Source organism: Chiloscyllium plagiosum, unplaced genomic scaffold (assembly GCF_037043375.1).
Source record: "Chiloscyllium plagiosum isolate Xiang-an unplaced genomic scaffold, Cpla_swu_hap1 HiC_scaffold_4, whole genome shotgun sequence".
Classification (NCBI taxonomy): domain Eukaryota; kingdom Metazoa; phylum Chordata; class Chondrichthyes; order Orectolobiformes; family Hemiscylliidae; genus Chiloscyllium; species Chiloscyllium plagiosum.
In genome coordinates this window covers 30,287,044-30,308,473 of record NW_028270142.1, presented here as the reverse complement: position 1 = coordinate 30,308,473, position 21,430 = coordinate 30,287,044, and the positions used below count along the sequence as shown (strand labels likewise).

Genomic DNA, 21,430 nt, shown 5'->3' with positions numbered 1-21,430 from the left:
CTACACTTATGTGAGGCGATTAAAACTGTATGCAATGACAATATTTCAAAGATGGTCCCTTTAAAGGACATACTCAAGATATAATAGGGAACAACTGAGGCCCAGAGTTGTAATAAGGGAAAAAGCAATGTTCGTCATTAACTGAGAAAAATAAACAGTTTTTGGAAGACAGACGGACTCTTGCTTGCTGCTTCAGTAAGTGGATGTGTAGCAGTTCATCATGAGAGCAGCAGATTAGCATCATTCTCCTTAAATGGGGGTGATTGGTGGGGCGGTGCCCAGAGTATCAACAAGGACAAAAACTACCATCAACAGCTCCCCTATTTTAATGAGAATCCTGACTATTCAGGTCCTTTCATGGGCTCAATGTTCTTAGTCATTGTGGATTCCCAAAGTGGCTGGATGTGCCTAAAGTTCATTTCCCAAACACGGGGATGACAATAGAAAAACTGCTTGCATCTTGTACAACGCACAGACTCTCAAAAGTGTTGGTCACTTTTGAATATTTCCAAAGGTCAGATATTTGTCCTCTAATGACAGCTCCAAATCATCCATCATCCAATGGCCTGGCAGAAAAAGCAGTCCAAACTTAGAAGGCAGGCTTGAAGAAATAGCCTACTGCTTCACTAGATACCAAACTGTCCCAGTTCCTATTCAACTACAGAGATAGCTCCAGCAGAGTTGCTAATGGGGAAAAGACACCATACCAGGGTAAATCTTATCTTCTCAGACCTGGGGGCGGCAGAGCGTGTAACAACTTCAGGAACGCCAATGTTGAATACAAGACTATGCTAAGCGAGACAGATACTTTACTTCAAGGGACCTAAGTTTGGAATAGGAACCACCAGAATGGCTCTACATGGGTAAGAGGCATGGTCGATGTGAGGTCAGGTCCAGTGACATATAAAGTTCAGGGAGATGTGATGGTCCTGAACAAGCATGTCCACCACATGAAAGCTGCAAACTCACAAACGGTGTACGAGCAAAATGTGTCTGGCTCCTCGACTGCCTTTCAACTATTCCAGAACCTGTGGATTCTCCCTGTCAAACATTTCAGATACTTCAGAATCTGAGATGGAACGGTGGACGTCACCGCCTGAAGAACGAATTTCTGCTGATACACTTGGGCATAAGAGCTACCATGTGTTGCATGCTGTCCATATCAGAGGCAGAGTTGGAGGACCCTGACCTGGTGCTAAAATGCCACAGGAAAAGCTACAAAAAACTGGCCTATGTCCTTGGACTCAGAGGGGGAAGCTTGTAGTGATTGTAACAAAGTCAACCCAGGTGTCCAGCCCAGGTGCCTACCCATGTTTTTGATGCCCCAAGGGAGAGGTGGGCACAATGGGGGAATGGATTGCTTTATTTCCTCCTCCAACTCTATTTTGATTTAGTCCCCTCCAATTCATCTAAGCTGCATGTCTTTGGAAAATGGGAGGAAATCAGAGCACCCAGAGGAAATCTACACAGACATGGGGAGAATGTGCGAACTCTACAGACAGTCACCCGAGACTGGAATTGAACCCGGGTCCCTGGCTTCGTGAGGCAGCAGTGCTAACCACTGACCCTCCGTACACTTAAATGGTAAGGTCTTACGGAGTGTTGCTGAACAAAGAGACCTTGGAGTGCAGGTGAAGATGACGTTTGGTATGCTTTCCTTTATTGGTCAGAGCATTGAGTATAGGAGTTGGGAGTCATGTTGCCACTGTACATGACATTATTTAGGCCACTTTTGGAATACTGCGTGCAATTCTGTTCTCCTTCCAATGTTGTGAAACTTGAAAGGGTTCAGAAACTATTTACAAGGATGTTGCCAGGGTCGGAGGATTTGAGCTATAGGGAGAGTTTGAATAGGCTGGGGCTGTTTTCCCTGGAGTGTCAGAGGCTTAGGGGTGACCTTATAGAGGAACAACTTTTTCACGCAAAGGGTGATATGTGTATGGAATGAGCTCCAGTGGTGGAGGCTGGTACAATTACAGCATTTAAAAGGCATCTGAATGGATATATGAATAGGAAAGAGTTTGGAGGGATATGCGCTGGGTACTGGCAAATGTGATTAGATTAGGTGAGGATATCTGGTTGGCATGGATGAGTTGGACAGAAGGGTCTGTTGTCTATCTATGACTCTAATTTGATATGAAAACCGGACACAAACCATGAGTCTGATATGGTTACTAAGAAAAGTTTATATACCAGATAGGGTCAAGAAAGATAACATTGATGATATTTGTTTACAGGATAATTTTAATCAGGTCTAGGCATTATTCACTACTTTCTGCATTGAAATTTCATGGAGATAAACAGGAGAAACCTTCTCCAAAAAGATAGACAACAACAAATATTCAACAAGTACAGCGTATGCTTATCTGAAATCCGTTTAAAAAAAGAAATTCAGCAGATTTCAAGATTTTTATCCATTTCTTCGCACATAATACACTCAAGATTTCAACACCTCACAAAATTCAATATCAGGTCATTTGAAATCCCTTGTACATGATCCAAATTCCACAAATATGCACATAATCCTTAACCATGGTTCTCAATTTCTTTATTCAGATCAGCACACCAGAATAGTTATGAAACAGAGGCATTTCCACAAAGCTGCACACAAATGCATCCATCTTTTGAATCCCAAACACAACTGACGTTGCTCAGTTCCTGCTCCCTGTCCCTGATTTGTGAAGCAGTGAATAACCCAGAGCAATCTGAGCAATAGATCAATCAACATTACTCTGCCAAAAACATCTACATAAAGCAAACATTATTGAATAAGATGATAGAAACAACAATCAGAAAGTGGCAATCTTTATATTATGCTTACCATCTCAGTTATCAGTACTCAATTATTCTTCCCAGGTTTTTGGTTGGGTGACCAAAAAAAGTCATGATACTAAAATAGAAAGTCAAAGTTAATTTCAAACATCTGTTTCAAGGAGATTGGTGGATAATCCTCCAATTTCTTTACTTACAGATCTGTCTTCATGTAGAGGGTGGGTCATCTAAAATGTTCAAAGTTGAGTTAAACAGATTCTTGATCTGCAAAGTCAAGGATTATGGGGAGGATGAGCATTAGGGGAAGCATCAAAGCTGAATCCACAATCAGATCAGACATTATCTCACTGAATGACAGAACAGGTGTGAAAGGCTGAATAGTCTATTTGACAGTTAAGTGAAAGTGCAATAGATTTTACTTCAATCGCCTGCTTCTCTCCTTTGATAGTGAATGTTGCAACAGTCTCCAGCTGAATATGCAGCTGCTTATATTGGTCGTTATATCTCATCCTACGATGACACTATATTTGCATTACAGATTGCAGGGAATGCAAACTGGCAGTGGCCAGTCGAACATCAAAGTCAAACATCACTCTATTTAAACATCACATCCAATCATCTATCTCCTTTAGCTGTAAAAGGAAACAATAAAGATACACAGTAGCCGATGGAGAAGGAAATAAGATGAATTCAAGACAAATTCTATACAGAGAGAAGACTGTACTAACAGAGATAAAGAAAAAGTGAAGTAAAAGAATAATCAAAAGATGACATTTTAACTCAACTGTGTTTGATAATTGCTGTATTGGCACTTGACAAGTTAATGCAAGGGTACACGTACAAAATGTACAAAATTTTTTGACCCACAAAGTATAGACAAAGCAGCCACATCATTCATGACTAGGAATGTGGGAACTGCTTTCAAAAAGAACACAGGAATTGCTAGGCAAAATGCACAGTATAACATGAGCAAATTCCAGTGTGGTGGAGGTCTTTGGGAAGAGAAGGTCCAACGTCAGGTTTCCTCCCACACCAATAATCATGATAAATTTACCACATCATGTCACATACTGTAACCCAAAATTATTTTCTGAATGAAAACCTAATTTGCATTTCTGAATGTCTCCTTTTAGCAACGTTTGAGATTGATTTGCATTCACAACACAAATCCAGCAATTTCATGACATAATTAATGTCTATAGATAAGTTCATGATAATATGCCTTTTTTTTAGTTCTATGCTTAGCAATTTGTGGAGAATCAGAATTAATGGCATAACTACTTAATTTAAATTCAGGATATTTTGTTGACTAATAATGACAGTTATTGGATATCTTTCAGCAATTTCTGGTACAATGACTTTTTTTTAAGAAAAATCATCAACATTTTAGTCAGCTTGTTTTGTCAATAAGGTTGCTTCGACTTTCTTGAATTTCTGCAGATTAGCTTGTAGCTCCCAGTACGCTAGATACACCCACATTAACCTGCCGTTCTGTCTTTTGTCCGTGTTTTGCACATTTGCACAGTGTGTTTCATATTTAAATATATCGTTCAAGCCAGTTTCGATATCTAATTCTCTCGCAATTGGGTTTCTAACAGCTTGGTTAAGTATCTTCCTTTCTAAGTCCAGTCTTTCTTGTCGAGGTTTGAAGTAGCTACAGAATAGACTTTGTCTATGGACCAGGGAATTTTCAAATTCTTTTATTAGTGCTGTTGCTTTGCTTTGCCACACTGCTTCCCTTTCCATCATGTCATGATACAAAGCTCCTGCTGCTCCAGAATATTGGAGGAAATTTTTTTTCTGTTCTAAATTTACACGTTCTTCTTCCAGTTGTTTGCGTTCCTCAACCAGCTGCCGGCTTTGTGCCAACAGGGCTTCACGGTAACTTTGGACTTTACTTTTGAGCTTCTCCTGTTCTAACTCACAATATGCAAGCAAGCGTCGATTCTGAACAATTGTGTCTTCATACTTCAATTTCAGATCTTGTTGTGTTGCGTTTATTATATTCTTGCATTCTGCTCTTACTTGCTTGATCTCCTTCTGGGATTCTCTGGACCAGATCCAGCCTTATAAAATAAAATTGAGACCACTAAATTTAATTCCTATTTGTTATTTCCTCAAAAACTGTGGGAAGAATTTCAACCACAGGCCACACATCTCTCTCTCTTTTAAACAGCAGACATCAAGAAATAACTTTAATATTGTGCCGTTTGCATCAAATAATGGTAAGATCAAAGGGCTTTTACAAATACATTAAGGACAAAAGGGTAACTAGGGACAGAATAGGGCCCCTCAAAGATCAGCAAGGCAGCCTTTGTATGGAGCCGCAGGAGATGGGGGAGATACTAAACGAGTAATTTACAACGTCAGGTTTCCTCCCACACCAAGAATCATGATAAATTTACCACATCATGTCACATACTGTAACCCAAAATTATTTTCTGAATGAAAACCTAATTTGCATTTCTGAATGTCTCAGTATTTACTGTGGAAAAGGACATGGAAGATATAGATGGTGACACCTTGAAAAATGTCCATATTTCAGAGGAGTAAGTGCTGGATGTCTTGAAATGCATAAATGTGGACAAATCCCCAGGATCTGATCAGGTGTACCCTCGAACTCTGTGGGAAGCTAGGAAAGTGATTGCTGGGCCTCTTGCTGAGATATTTGTATCATCGATTGTCACAGGTGATGTTGCTGGAAGCATGGAGGTTGGCTAACGTGCTGCCACTGTTTAAGAAGGATGGTAAGAAAAAACAGGAAACTATAGACCAATGAGCCTGACGTCAGTGGTGGGCAAGTTGTTGGAGGGAATCCTGAGGGACAGGATGTACATGTATTTGGAAAGGCATGGACTGATTAGGGATAGTCAACATGGCTTTGTGGGTGAGAAATCATGTCTCACAAACTTGATTGAGATTTTTGAAGAAGTAACAAAGAGAATGGAGGGCAGAGCGATAGATGTAATCTATATGGACTTCAGTAAGGCGTTCAACAAGGTTCCCCATGGGAGACTGGGGAAGGTTAGATCTCATGGAATACAGGGAAAACTCTCCATTTGGATACAGAACTGGCTCAAAAGTAAAAGTCAGAGGGTGGTGGTGGTGGTGGAGGGTTGTTTTTCAGACTGGAGCCTGGGACCAGTGGAGTGCCACGAGGATCGGTGTGGGTCCACTACTTTTCATCATTTACATAAATGATTTGGATATGAGCATAAGAGGTACAGTTAGTAAGTTTGCAGATGACATCAAAGTTGAAGGTGTAGTGCACAACGAAGAGGGTTACCTCAGAGTACAACAGGATCTGGACCAAATGGGTCAATGGGCTGAGGAGGACAGGTGGAGTTTAATTTAGATAAATGCGAGATGTTGCATTTTGGGAAAGCAAATCTTAGCAGGCCTTATACACTTAATGTTAAGGTCCTAGGAAGTGTTGCTGAACAAAGAGACCTTGGAGTGCAGGTTCATAGCTCCTTGAAAGTGGAGTCGCAGGTAGATAGGATAATGAAGAAGGCATTTCGTATGCTTTCTTTTATTGGTCAGAGTATTGAGTATAGAAGTAGGGAGGTCATGTTGCGGCTGTACAGGACATTGGTTAGACCACTTTTGGAATATTGTGTGCAATTCTGGTCTCCTTCCTATCCTATGACTCTATGGCTATCATTGGGATGAGCGAGATTAGAGTCATAGAGATGTACAGCATGGAAACATACCCTTCGGTCCAACCCGTCCATGCCAACCAGATATCCCAACCCAATCCACTCCAGTCCTACCAGTCAGCACCCGGCCCATATCCCTCCAAACCCTTCCTATTCATACACCCATCCAAATGCCTCTTAAATGTTGCAATTGTGCCAGCCTCCACCATTTCCTCTGGCAGCTCATTCCATACACGTACCACCCTCTGCATGAAAACGTTGCCCCCTGGTTTTAAAAAAAAATCAGGGAAAATGTTTGAAAGGCTCACTATGCTCCCAAACATACTTTTCATAAATTCCAGAAGTTCCATTTTACAATGCTAAATGAAAGGTTTCCACAAACATATCACAGCATATAAATCTAAATTCACACCACTTACGAAAGGCAGCCAGTCCCAGCATAGGCACCAGCAAAGCATAATTCCATTTGCTTCCATCACCTCCACCATCGCGGTGATTAGGGAAAATATTCCAATGTTGTTCTGGCACATTGAGATTATTCATGAAGTCACAGTTTGCTAGCAACAGCAATAATGTCTGGATTCAAGTAGCAGAAAACACAAAGGAAATTAAACAAAACACATTATGCAGAATAGCAAAGAATATGGTCATTTGGGCCAACATGTCCATCCTGGCAATTATGTTCCATCCAGGCCTATCCCTAATCTCAAACTTTGTCACAATCTTGTTTTGCTATTGCTCCAATTGTTTCTCCTCCTTATACTTACCTATTTTCATTTTGAATACATCTATAGTATCCACCTCAACTATTCCTGGAATTGGAAAATTCAGTCCTGACATCTTTCAGGATAAAAGATGCTTCTTCTGAATTCCTTCTTTGATTTCCTGGTAATTGCCTTATATTGATTATCTCCAGTTTTGCTCTTCCTGACAAATGGGAACACACTGTCTATGCTATCAATACTTTTCAGAATGTTAGAGGTTCCTATTAGGTAACTCTCCTGCCTTTTCTTTTCATGGGAAATAAAAAGAGATCTAGGCTGTTCACCATTGTCCAATTGGTATAATGCATCAGCTTTGGTATCATTCTTGCAAACTTTTGATTTACACGTTCAATGGCTTGTACTAAATTATTTTTGTAAGTGGGCGGCACGGTGGCACAGTGGTTAGCACTGTTGCCTCACAGCGCCAGAGACCCGGGTTCAATTCCCGCCTCAGGCGACTGACTGTGTGGAGTTTGCACGTTCTCCCCATGTCTGCGTGGGTTTCCTCCGGGTGCTCCGGTTTCCTCCCACAGTCCAAAGATGTGCAGGTCAGGTGAATTGGCCATGCTAAATTGCCCGTAGTGTTAGGTATAGGGGTATGGGTGGGTTGCGCTTCAGCAGGTCAGTGTGGACTTGTTGGGCCGAAGGGCCTGTTTCCATACTGTAATGTAATCTAATCTAAAACACTGGGATATCAGTTAAAATAGAAATGTGACCAACAAGCTTTATGATTCAACAGTCATACTACAAGTCAAAACATGCTTGACTTTCAAATGCAGAACCGTATCTCCAAATTCTAACAAAGTGATCAAGGCAAAGGCAACTGAACCACCAATTTAACTGGTCAAAATATTTTTAAAACGATGATGGATTCTCTGCTATTTTGTACTATTATCTGCTCCTCCCAATATGTGAGCATAATTTTAATTAAAACAAATAGTCTGGAAGTAACTTGTGTGAACTGGAAGTGCTTAATGTAGCAGTAATAACAGAAGTTTTTTTCCATCTCTCTTGTGCTCTTGGATTTTTCAGTATCTCCATATAAAATCCAAGGCCATTAAAGTCAATAACACTGTAGCTGCCAGTTCCCAAACTATGGTAGCTTATTACTTACTTAATTCCTTTGTTTGTTCCTATATGTGTACTTCCACCGACTTAACCTAAGCAGATTGGTTCTCATTCCTGATGAAGGGCTTACGCCCGAAATGTTGATTCTCCTGCTCCTCGGATGCTGCCTGACTGGCTGTGCTTTTCCAGCTCCACACTCTCGACTCTGCATTTCCCATCTGTTTGCCCATTTTCTAATCCACGTTAGGCTTGGGTTAGAACTTCATGAATAGCATAATACAATTATACCGCAACTTAGAAGTGTGCAGGCAGTTAAGGATTGGTGACCATGCAGTCTAAGAAAACTGGCAGGTAGTATAGATACCTCTGCTAATAAATGGATTTTCCACTTTGGGCACTAGTGAGTGTAATCAGTTGTGCTGGAGGAGAAGAGTGGAGAGCAGTAACAGTAGGGAACGCTTTAGTCAGACATTTCTGCAGCTGTAAACATGACTCCAAGAATGTATGTTGCCTCCCTCGTGCCAAGGTCAAGGATGCCACAGAACAGCTGCATGATCGGCTTTTGGGATAGTGTGAACAGCTACAGCCTGTGGTCCATGTTGGCATTAATTAATTAAGTAGGAAGATAGATGAAATCCTGAAAGCAATTTTCAGAACGCTCATAAAATGACTGAAAAACAAGACCTCCAGAGCAGTAAACTCACAAATACAAAGTTCCAAGTGGTAGTGATCATAGAAACAGAAGTGAGCAATTTAACATATGGCTAGAAAACTGGTTTAGGACGGAGGCCATGAGATTTCTGAAGTATTATGATTGGTTCTAGGCCTCCTGTATAAGATTGACAGGGTGGACCTTAGCAGGACCAGGAATACCATTTACAGGGGAGATTTGGTAATGCTGCTGAGAAGCTTTAAACTAATGTGACAGGGTACCTTTTTTCATATGAAAAATCTTTGCAGCAGAAGACTGAAGAGGACCCAAGGTGATCTACAAACAGAGGAAGATTGACACTGGAGATGACAACCGCTGTCTGGTTTTGAAACTTGAGTTGCAGTAAATTTAATAGGGGCTTTATTGGATCAGATATCATTATAGAGTGGGAGGTAGATAACACACGTTTAAGAGAAAGGAGGCTTAGAGTTGTAAATAGTTGTTGGTTAATGTTCATTTTAGAGTTAAAGAATAAAATTGTTATTTTTTTTCTTTAAGTAGTGGAAGTTGGGAATTCTCTGTCACACATACTTTAACAGATTACAAGGCAAGGCGAGCTGTTCTGTGTGTTTGGTTTAATTAGCAGAAGGGTTTACCATCGTGTCATAACACTGAGAAGTTGGTGACATCATGGCAACATCACTGGACTAGTAATCTAGAACCCTAGGTTTATGTTCTGGGGACAGAAGTTTGAATCCTCCCACTGCAGACAACAAAATTTGAAGTCAATAAAATCTGGAATAAAAAGCCAGTCTAATAGTGACCATGTAATCACTGTCAATCATTGTAAAAACCCATCCAATTCATTCATTTCAAAATGGCAATCTAGTGTCCTTACATGGTCTGACAACATCTGACTGAGAAAATATAGATGGGCAATCAATGCTAGCCTGGTCAGCAATGCCAAGCAATGATTGAAACTTTATTGCTGGAACAGCACAGCAGGTCAGGCAGCATCCAGGGAACAGGAGATTCGACGTTTCGGGCACATGCCCTTCTTCATGCCCTTCCTGAAGAAGGGCATGTGCCCGAAACGTCGAATCTCCTGTTCCCTGGATGCTGCCTGACCTGCTGTGCTGTTCCAGCAATAAAGTTTCAGCTTTGATCTCCAGCGTCTGCAGACCTCACTTTCTCCTCAAGCAATGATTGAATTTGTTTTTACAAAATCTATATTTAGGAGAGATAGGCAGCAGAAAAAGGAGGTGCAATAGCACTCCTAGTAAGGGACAACATCAGTATAATAGTTCAGCAGGGTCTCCAATCAAAGGATCAAGGTAGAGAATTAGTTTGGATAGAGCTAAGAACCAGCAAAAGAACACAAACTTTTGAAGGGATTTATGGAATAGTAATTTGGTGTTCTATAACGTTGGGCACATTATAGACTTTTGTAATTTGGGTAATACAGTAATAATAGATCATTTCAGTTTACACATGAACTAGATTAATCAAGTTGACTCTAATGCTGCAGCAGATGAGTTCTGAAAGTATTTCCGAGATGGGTTTCTGGAACAATGTGTTAACAATGAGGGATTTGGCAATTGTGGGTTTGGTATGTAATGACGAAACGGTCATTAATAACCTTGCTGTAAAGGCAGCTTTGAGAAACAGTGACAATAATTTTACATGGGGTGGGGGGGAGTTGAATGTTTACAGTTCGACTCTGATATAGTTCATTCTGAGACTAGGTTCTTATATCCGAACAAAAGCAACAATTAATGGGGGAGTAAAATTGGAGTAAGACTTGACTGGGGTGGTTTGTGAAAATTCACTAAAGGATTTAACAAAAGACAGGCAATGGCTAGTATTTAAAGAAATATTTCCAGGCTTACAATAGATTCCTCCAAGGCATAAAAGTCAAAGGGTAAATAAATATGACTAATAAAAGTTAAAGACTGCAGTCGATCAGAGGTAGTAGCTTGTAAGAATGCCTGAAATGAGGTAAGCCTGAGGACTGGGAGCAGTTTAGGATCCAGCAAAAACATGTCAAGAAACTCATAAGGAAGGGAAAAGAGAATTTGTACGCTAGTCAGCAAGGAACATGAAGGTGAGCTGAAAATGCTTCTCATAATACATAAAAAGAAAAAGATCAGCAAGGATAAATGTGGGTACATTACAGTTGGGGATAAATGGAAGCAAAACTAAACAGTTACTTTGCATTTGTCTTCATGGAAGATACATAAAGATCCCTAAAATATTCAGCAACCAAGGGATTTGTGCAACTGAAGAGCTAAAAAAAAAAGTATCAGTACAGAGGTAGTAATTGAAAAATTAGTTGAATTAAAGGTTGATAAATATCCTGGATCAGATCAGTCCATCCCAGAGTGCTGAACAAAATAGCAAAAGAAATTGTGAATGCATCAATAGAAGAACAAAGAGTACAGCACACTAGAGGCCCTTCAGCCCTCGATGTTGTGCCGACTTTTTAACCTACTTTAAGATGAAACTAGCCTGCAGACCCTACATTTTACTATCACCCACTTGCCTATCCAAGAGTCACTTAAATGTCCCCAATATATCTGACTATACTACCACTGTTGGCAGTGCATTCCCTGCACCCACCACTCTCTGACATCTCCCCTAAACCTTCCTCCAATCATCTTAAAATTATGCCCCTTGTAATAGCCATTTCCACCCTCGGAATAAGTCTCTGGCTATCCACACTCTATGTCTCTCATCAGCTTGTAGACCTCTATCAAGTCACCTCTCATCTTTCTTCGCTCCAATGGTCCCTCTCCCCAGTGAATATAAAGCAAAGTATTCATTAAGGACTTGCCCTACTTCCTCCAACTCCAGGCACAAGTTCCTTTCACTATCTCTGATTGGCCTTGCCCTCTCTCTGGCCATCCTCTTGTTCCTCACATAAGTACAGAACACCTTGGGGTTTCCTTAACCCTACCCGCTAAAGCTTTTACATACGCTATTCTAGCTCTTCTAAGTCCATTCTTCAGTTCCTTCTTGGCTACCTTGTAACCCTCTAACACAGTGTGATCCTTGCTTCATCAGCCTTAAGTAAGCTTCCTTCTTCCTCTTGACTAGACGTTCCATATCTTGTCATCCAAGTTTCCTTCACCCTACCATCTCTTCCGTACTTCAGTGGGACAAACCTATCCAGCACTCGCAGTAAGTGCTCCCTAAATAACCTCCACGTTTCTGTTGTGCATTACCCTGAGAATATCTGTTCCCAATTTATGCTCCACAGTTCCTGCTATGAAGAAGCTGCTCCTTTAACAAGGTTTTGCTGTCCTTGGCTTCTTTTTAATCAGAGAGGTTGTAAGCAACACAGACTCCGAAAAGTCTAGGGTTGAAGGGTTTTAGGGCCAATTTAATAATAACTAACAGATACTGCCTCAGGCAGAAGGCTTACAAGTTAAAACACAAACACTTGTACAACGAAAGGGGAGTGGCCAGTTCTTCCAGCTCGGCTTTTCGCTGGTTTGCTTTGCTTTTTAGCAGTAGTACGAAAAATGCTGTTGGACCCGAAGAAGCAGGTCCAGGCTGGTACTCTCTCTCTGTCTTCTATCCTGTAAGAACCAGTGCTTGATTTTACCTTTTGTGCCAAGAGGAGTTTATGGGGATTTTGCAAGTATTTGGAGCAGCATTATTATGTTGGGATAATCTGTTGAGCTTTCTGAGAGGTTGTTATTCAGGGTATTCTGTTTTCTGTTGTTGGTATTTCATTCAGTAATCTTGTAAATAAACTCTGTTTTGTTTAAAGCTAAGTGGTTTGACCAGCAGCATTTCTCCTGGAATAGCCACCTTACACCTGCTTAAAACAACTAACAAAGTTAGAGTGGGCTACCTTCTTGAAATGTTTTGAGGGGTCTGGCCTGGTCCATAACACTGCCAATAGCATTTTAATTCCTCCTCCCTTAATTAAATGCTTTCACATACCACCTGCATCTATCCCTCTCCATGACTATAGTTCGGGTCAGGGAGTTGTGAACCGAAATGCTCTCCCACTGAGAGATCTGACACCTGCCCTGGTTCGTTGCCAAGCACCAAATCCAATATGGCCTCCCCTCTAGTCAGCCTATCTACATATTGAGTCAGGAATCTTTCCTGGGGACACACCTGACAAAGTCTGCTTCACCCAAACTATTTGTATCGTCATCTTTCACAATTCTATAGATTCTAGAAAGCGGAATCCTGCTTTTGTAAGGTAGTAGTTGTAAACCTATTTAAGAATGGGTGAAGAAGAGGATGAAGACTGGAGAACAACAGGCCCGTTAGCTTGATATCTATAATAGGGAAAATGTTAGATTCTATTAAAATAAATATGTGAACTGAAAAACTAAGAATAACAAAATTGGGCAGAGTGAACATGGATTTGTTAAAGGGACATCATATTTGGTAAACCTGTCAGAGATTTTGGTGGATGTTACTTGTAGCATAGACAAAGGAGAACTAATTTATGCATTATATTTGAATTTTCAGATGGCTTGCAATAAGGTTGCCACACAGGCTAGTAAATAAAATTAAAAATGGGAATAAGGGAATATACCAGTATGGATTAAGAAAGAATTAACAGATAGAAAGTAGACAGCAGGAATACATGGATTGTTCTCAGAATGGCAGGCCGTCAATAGTGAAGTGATATAAGTATCAGTACAAAGGTCCACAACTGTTCATAATCTACATAAATGATTTGGATGTGGGGACAAACTGAAATATTTTGAAATTTTATAGTGATACCAAACTGGAATGCAAGGATGTTTCAAGAGGACTTGGACAGTGAATTTGCTAGAATATGGCATATAGAAGATAATGTAAATAAATGATCAATAACATGAATATTCAACATTGTTGAAAAAACAAAGGCATAATATTTCTTAAATGATGATGACTGGGAAGTATTGGTGTCCAAAAGGATCTAGGTTGTTGTCCATTAGTCACTAAAAGCCAGACTGCAGCTGCAGCAAGCAATTATAAATGAAAACTATATTAGCATTCATTTTGATAGGTTTTAAGTATATTCGTAAAGATGTCTTGCTGCATTTGTATGGAGTCTTTGTGAAAACTCACCTAAAGTACCATGTATAGCTTTAGTCTCATATCCAAGAAAGGTTACACGTGCTACAGAGGGAGTGCTACCAAGGTTCACCAGATTAATTCCTGGGATGGCAGATTGGCAATGAGAAGAGATTACATTCCAAAGAAAAGTTAATTGGACTCGAAACATTAACTCAGTTTCCCTCTTCACAGTTGCTATCAGCCCCAAGTTTCTCTAATACTTTTTATTTTCACTTCACAACTTCTGCATCCTGAATACTATGCTTTTATTTGAGGAAACAATTTGAGTTCTCCAGAATTTTGAAGAATGAGAAGTGATTTCACTGAAACTTACGAAATTCTTACAGAGCATGACAGGATGGATATAGGTAGAATGTTTGCTGTGGCTGACGACTCTAGAATCAGGAAACGGATATTCAGGATAATCAGCAGGCCATTTAAGACATTTAATGAGGAATTTCTTCATTCAGAGGGTGGTGAATCATTGGAACTCTCTACACAGTATCAAGGATACTGTGAATCCTTGATCATTGAGCAGGTTCAAGGCAGAAATTGGTGTGTTTCTGAAAACTAATGACCTTAGGGAGAGGATGAGAGTGCGCAAAATTGGCATTGAGATGATCAGCCATGATGTAGAATGTAATTTTCCACAGTTGCCTTCACAATTTATCAAAACTACTTTTACATGGCCGGCAAGTTGTTTTCTTATAGCTAAGTCTAAATTAACTACAAACAAAAGCAAAAACATACTTTAGAGTGTTTTAGTCACTTCAAAGTGGATTGTCACATACTGAAGTTTTGAAAGGCACTATATGAATTCAAAGTCCTTCTTCTTCATTCACATTGATCCAGGATTAGGCATTTTCAAATTAGACAGACAAAGAAATGAACACAACTAAACCCGGCTTGTTTGGGTGGATTTCACATCAGATCATTATCAAAGTATATCATTTTTTGTTGAACAGAAATACTACAGTGCTAGAAAATTATATCCTGCATGAATTTTAAGAATATTGGAATGAGTCCTGCTGCAAAAGTAAGTGTTAATAATGCAAGCCCTTACCCAACAAACTCATTACAAAAAGTTAAGTCTGAAAATTCGGAGCACAAGTACCTTTGTAACAATATAACTGGTTTGCCACGCAGACTGATGCCAACAGTGTGGGCCCAATTCCCACACCAGCTTTGGTTATCCTGTAGGACTCTACTTCTCAATTTCTCCCCTCTGAGACGTGGTTACCCTGATCTTAAACCATCACTAGTAGCCTTTCTCTCTAATGAACAACAGCCTATAGCAACTTTGACTCTACTTTTCAATTCTTAATTTAACTATAATCAAACTCTCTGACCCAGAACAGTAATAATTTGGAACATTCAATCCCATTCCTACATGTTGTTAATGATTTGAAATTAAAAAACCAAAACCTTTTTAAAAATCTTACTTTTCTTGTTTCTTTTTCCTTCTCTAATCCATACTCCATTTTCCTCTTTCTGCACTTCATAGGGTTATAATCACCATCTCTTTCTCTGCTTCTTTCTTAAATCCCATTAGTTAAGGGGACGCATTATCAATCCTTTTAGCAATGGTCCCAGCACCCTGTCCCCTTGTCCTATTGATATCAGCTCCAAATTTAATAATTTATGGGATGATTTTATCTTAAAATGATTTTAATTTCACAACTGCTGGGTGCAGGAAAACCATTATATGATAACAATGACTGCATGATACTTCAGAAAGATCAGTCCCAGAAGTCTATACATAGATAATCACATATAATAATATTTTGAGTATGGAAGTGACCAAATGTAATAACAAATCACTAAACTAAATTCATATAATTGGAACTTCAATGTGAATATGCAAGGGTTACGATCATAAAATTACTAGATATTGTGTACTTAAAAAGCAGATCTGTTGTTCTCATGACAGGGTATCAAGTCTGTTATGTGATTTGATCTTGTACTTATTAAACCAACAGCAGGTTGTAGCTATTCTGGTTGTCAAGCAATGAGAGGTTTGATTTTGAAAATATATGTTGCACTGAGGAAATTGATGTTAACACTATTGTTTCCATGACATTTCAGTGGGCTTCATTCCTGTCTGAAGTCCAGTGTGCAAAAAAATGTGGATCTCCATGCTGCACCTGTGTCTGGCGAGTCTACATTAATGCTAGATTAACCACATATGCTCATTTTATCTTACCTTAAATTACCTCACATAACCAAGTTAAACATACTTTACTCCTGTAGTTACTTAACAAGTGCATATCATTCAATAAGCAAGGAAGTAAGGCATTCACAACAAACAACACTTGTGTATTCTGCATTTTGGTTTCCACTTTAACACCAAACGCAGAAATATTATACAAAAAACCGAAAGAATTGCAGATACTGGAAATCTGAAACAAAAACAAAAATTACTGGAAAATGTCAGCAGGTCTGGAAGCACCTGTGGAGAGAAATTAGAGTTAATGTTTTGGTTCCAGTGACCCTCCTTCAGAACAGAAATATTAAAGAATAAGCATGTAAGTTAGCTCACTGAGCTTGAAGATTTGTTTATGGTGACGAAACATCTGTATCATCAACCTGAGCTACAAATCCTCTCAAAAATCACTAATATTAAAGAATGCTTCTCATGGCTGGGAAATTATTGAGTACTGAGATCACATGATCAAGTCTACAAATTTTTGTTTACACTAATTAGAAATGCATTTAACTTCATCTTGATTCTTAATTAGCCAAACATCTTTAGGTAATGATGAAAGAATTACACGTATGTCTCACACTTCATGTCTCAGCAGCACCCGATAGTCAATACAGTAATTTTGAAAAGTAGTGAGTTGTTGAAATAACTCCACGAAGATCAGTGTCCTGTCGTCAAGTCACCCTTTCTTTACAAGTGAACAGAACCCCTGAGACTCCTGCTTATAACTTTTCGCTAGGGTCCCTGATTGAAACAGGTTAACAGCCCCAATCAGGAAACTCATATTTTATGAGGTCCACCTGGCTGACCTTGTTACAATCATTACAGTGGTGATGCAGGAAACTTTGCAGGCTAATGTGCACATAACAATCTCCTGGAAACAACCACCTGATATAGTCACATCTGTTGGTTCATACTTCACAATGTCTCAGGCACCACCATTACCACATAAAAGCTGAAAGAACTGCGGGTGCTATAAATGAGAAACAAAAACAAAAGTTGCTGGAAAAGTTTAACAGGTCTGGCATCATAGAATCACAGAGATGTACGGCACGGAAACAGACCCTTTGGTTCAACTCGTCCCTGCCGACTGGGCATCCCAAACTAATCTAGTCCCATTTGCCAGCACTTGGCCTATATCCCTCTGAACCCTTTCTATTCATGTATCCATCCAGACACCTTTTAAATATTGTAATTGTACCAGCCCCCACTGCTTCCTCTGGCAGCTCATTCCACACATGCACTACCCTCTGCGTGAAATCAGAGTTAACATTTCAAGTAAGGTGACCTTCCCTAGAACTGTTGGTAACTATGAAAAGGTTTGGATGCCTTATGTAGCACAGTGGTTAGCACTGCAGCTTCACAACGCCAGGAACCTGGGATCAATTCTGGACATTGGTGAGTGTCTCCATGCCGGCATTGTCAAAGAGTCTGAAACTTGAGATCACAACCAATAAGGAATTCAAGGACTGAGAAAGGTATTCGTGCTTTGTGATCTTGACCTATCTGTCTGTGGTCCATGACTCACCATGGCACATCAGGCCACTGAATCAATCACAGTCACTGACCTCATTTCATCTGATCATCTCCCCCTTACTGCCTCCCAGCTGATAGTCCCCAAGCCTGGCACACCTCACTTCCACCTCCTTGCAAAAATTCACAAACAGGACTGACTGAGCAGACCCATTATTTCAGCCTGCTCCTGCCCCACAGAATTCATCTCTTCCTACCTTGACTCTATCTTTACTACCTGGTTCAGACCCTACCCACATACATCCATGATTCCTCTCACGCTTTATGCCAGATTTGGAATTTCCAGTTTGCAAGCTCCAGCCGCCTCCTTTTTACCGTGCAAATCCTTTACACGTCCATCTGTCACCCAGATAGTCTCAGGGCTCTCTGCTTCTTCCTGCAGCAAAGGCTGTCCTCACCCACTGCCACCCTCCTCCATTTGGCCGAGCTCAACAACTTCTTTTACTTCCTCTCATTTTGTTCAGGTCAAAAGTTTGGCTATGGACACGGCATTGGCCCCAGCTATGCCAGTCTCTAAGTGGGGTATGTAGCACATTCCTCTTTCCAGTCCTATTCCGGCCTCCAATAATAACTTTTCCAAGGATATTTCGAAGATATCACTGGTGCTGTTTCCCGCCCTTGGGACAACAGTGCTGGGGAATCCACGGTTGAGAAAGGTGAACGTGACAAGGGGACTTGGAAAACTTCATCAATTTTGCTTCCAATTTCCACTCCACATTCACTTTCACCTGGTCTATATCGGACTCCTCTTTTCCCTTTCTTGACATTTCTGTTTCCATTTCTGGGGACAGACTAGCCACTAATAACCACTGTAAACCCACCGACACCCACAGCTACCTGGACAATACATCCTCACACCCTGCTTCCTATAAAGACCCCATTCCATTCTTTCAGTTTCTCCATCTCCATCGCATATGCTCCGATGAGGCCAACTTCAACTAGGGAGCCTCTGAAACGTTCATCTTCTTCCTCAATCGTGGATTCCCAAGCACAGTTGTCGACAAGGCCTTCAACCAGGTCTCACCCATCTCCTGCACTTCCACCCTCACCTCATCTCGTTTCACCAGCAACAGCAATAGGTTCCCTTTGACTTACCTACCATTCCACCAGAATCGACACCCAGAGACCATCAGCCGGTATTTCTGCCACATCCAGCAAGATACCACCACCCGACACTTATTCCCTTCCCCTCCCTTGTCAGGCTTCTGCAAAGTCTGTTCCCTCTAGAACACCCTGGTCCACTCTTCCTTCACTCCCAACATCTTCCCTCCCCACCACCACGCCCCTTCCGCAACAGCCCCACTGCACCTACCCCTGCAACCGCCAAAGATGTAACACTGGCCCATTTACCTCCTCCCTCCTTAGTATCCAAGGGCCCAAACATACCACCCAGGTGAAGCAGCGCTTTACCTACACTTCTCACAATCTACAAACCCACCAACTCCCATAGCTACCTGAATTACACCAACTCACACCCTACCTCTTGCAAAAATGCTATCTCATATTCCCAATTCCTCTGCCTCTGCCACATCTACTCTCAGGAGGACCGGTTCCACCACAGAACACACCAGATGGCCTCCTTCTTTAAAGACCGCAATTTCCTCTCCCATGTAGTTGAAGATGCCCCCAAAGCATCTCATCCACATCCTGCACCTCCACCCTCAAACCCCACCCCTCTAACCGCAACAAGGACAGAACTCCCCAGTCCTCATCTTCCACCCCACCAACCTCTGCAAAAATCGCATCATTTGCCGACATCTCTGCTACCTCCAAACGGACCCCACCAGCAGGGTTATATTTCCCTCCCCACCCCTATCTGCAAAGACCGTTCCCTCCATGACTACCTCGTCAGGTCCACACCCCCGATCAACCCACCATCCCCTCCTTGCACCTTTCCCTGCCACCACAGGAATTGCAAAATCTGTGCCCACACCTCCCCCCTCACCTCCATCCAAGTCTCCAAAGGAGCCTTCTACATCCATCAAAATTTCACCTGCACTTCCACACGTTATTTATTGTATCCGTTGCTCCTGATGTGGACTCCTCTACATTGGGGAAACTGGACACCTTCTCACAGAGCGCTTCAGAGAACATCTCCAGGACACCCGCACCAATCAACCCCACTGCCCCGTGGCCGAACATTTCAACTCCCCCTCCCACTCTGCCGAGGACATGCAGGTCCTGGGCCTCCTTCATCACCACTCCCTCACCACCGGACACCTAGAGGAAGAACGCCTCATCTCCTGATTCGGACCCTTCAACCATATGGCATCAATGAGAACCTCACCAGCTTCCTCATTCCCCACCCCCACCTTACTCCAGTTCCAACCTTCCAGCTCAGCACCATCCTCATGACCTGTCCCACCTGTCACTCTTCCTTCCCACCTACTTGCTCCACCCTCCTCTCCAACCTATTACCTTCATTCCCACCTCCAACCACCTATTGCACTCTCAGCTACCTTTTCCCTAACCCCACCACCCTCCCATTTATCTCTCCACCCCCGAGGCTTCCAGCCTCGTTCCTGATGAAGGGCTTTTGCCCGAAACATCGATTTTCCTGCTCCTCAGACGCTGCCTGACCTGTTGTGCTTTTCCAGCACCACTCTAATCTTGCCACGTTAACACACCAACTTGTTCTCTGGCCAACATCTCTGTCTCAGGCTTGCTGCAATGTTCCAGCGAAGTTCAGCACAAGCTGGAAAAACAACACCTCATTTTCCACTTGGGGACCATGCAGCCCTCCAGACTCAATATACAGTTCAATAGTTTTAGGGCCCGAACTCCCTTAAGTCCAAGCCCCCTGTCACATACACCTGGCCTTGTTATCACATGGAGGAGAAAGTGAGGTCTGCAGATGCTGGAGATCAGAGATGGAAATGTGTTGCTGGAAAAGCGCAGCAGGTCAGGCAGCATCTGAAGAAGGGCTAATGCCCGAAACGTCGATTCTCCTGTTCCCTAGATGCTGCCTGACCTGCTGCGCTTTTCCAGCAACACATTTCCATCTCTTGTTATCACATGGTCTGCCTTAACTCACTACATACCATTAGCCACTAACAGTCCCCATTCACAGCTATTCACTTTCTAAGCCAGATTGTTATCCATTCCTTTGTCTGTCCAACTGTTCTTCTCTCTTCGGGCCAACTATCACTTAGACCATAAGACTTAGGAGTGGAAGTAAGGCCATTTGGCCCATCATTTACTCTGTTGCCCTCTCCCTTACCCAATCTTCTGCATGTAAACCGACATTTTCCTGGCTACCATCATTTCTGAGGGAGGGTCACCGGTCCCAAAAACGTTAACTCTGATTTCTCTCCGCAGATGCTGTCAGACCTGCTGAGTTTTTTTTTCCGCCAACAACTTGTGTTTTTGTACCACCATTACCGTCCCTGGGTATATCCTATCTCAGCAGAGATGGACAGCACAATGGCACAGAGCCAGGAAAGAGTTACCCTGGATGCACATGCAGTGCAGACCCCATTAAACCTCCCCTTCTGTCATTTTCTGACCTTGTCTCGATGGCGCAGCACTTCACTGAGCTACAGCTACCCCCCCCCCAACCGTGTGAGGGAGAAGCACAGGGTGACCTGCTACACCAAGTTCTCTTCTGAATCCGTTCTGTTTCACGCAATGACAACTTTACCTATTTTTTTTTTTCTCTTTTTGCTGCACCAGGACGTAGTTCTGGTTCGCTCCGTTTATCCGGAACAGA

At 41.7% G+C, this 21,430-nt stretch overlaps 1 protein-coding gene across 2 annotated transcripts; it reads right to left on the bottom strand.

The window, feature by feature from the left end:
• Positions 1-2,532: 2,532 nt before the first annotated feature.
• Positions 2,533-21,422, bottom strand: LOC122549323 (coiled-coil domain-containing protein 127-like). 2 transcript variants are annotated; one of them, XM_043688952.2, is made up of 3 exons: positions 21,362-21,422; positions 6,851-7,007; positions 2,533-4,838 (listed from the first exon to the last, which is right to left on the bottom strand). In XM_043688952.2, the coding sequence occupies exons 2-3, from the start codon at positions 6,972-6,974 to the stop codon at positions 4,159-4,161; spliced, it is 804 nt and encodes a 267-aa protein (XP_043544887.1). In that variant the 5' UTR covers positions 6,975-7,007; positions 21,362-21,422; the 3' UTR covers positions 2,533-4,158. The 2 variants fall into 2 exon arrangements, with proteins under 2 accessions (XP_043544887.1, XP_043544888.1); XM_043688953.2 differs by having other exon boundaries at positions 21,228-21,368.
• Positions 21,423-21,430: the final 8 nt, after the last annotated feature.

Coding starts and splice junctions, on each gene's coding strand:
- LOC122549323 (XM_043688952.2), bottom strand. CDS start 6,974: ATGAATAATCTCAATGTGCCAGAACAACATTGGAATATTTTCCCTAAT. Junction 4,839..6,850: donor GCTGGGACTGGCTGCCTTTC/GTAAGTGGTGTG, acceptor TTATTTTATAAG/GCTGGATCTGGTCCAGAGAA.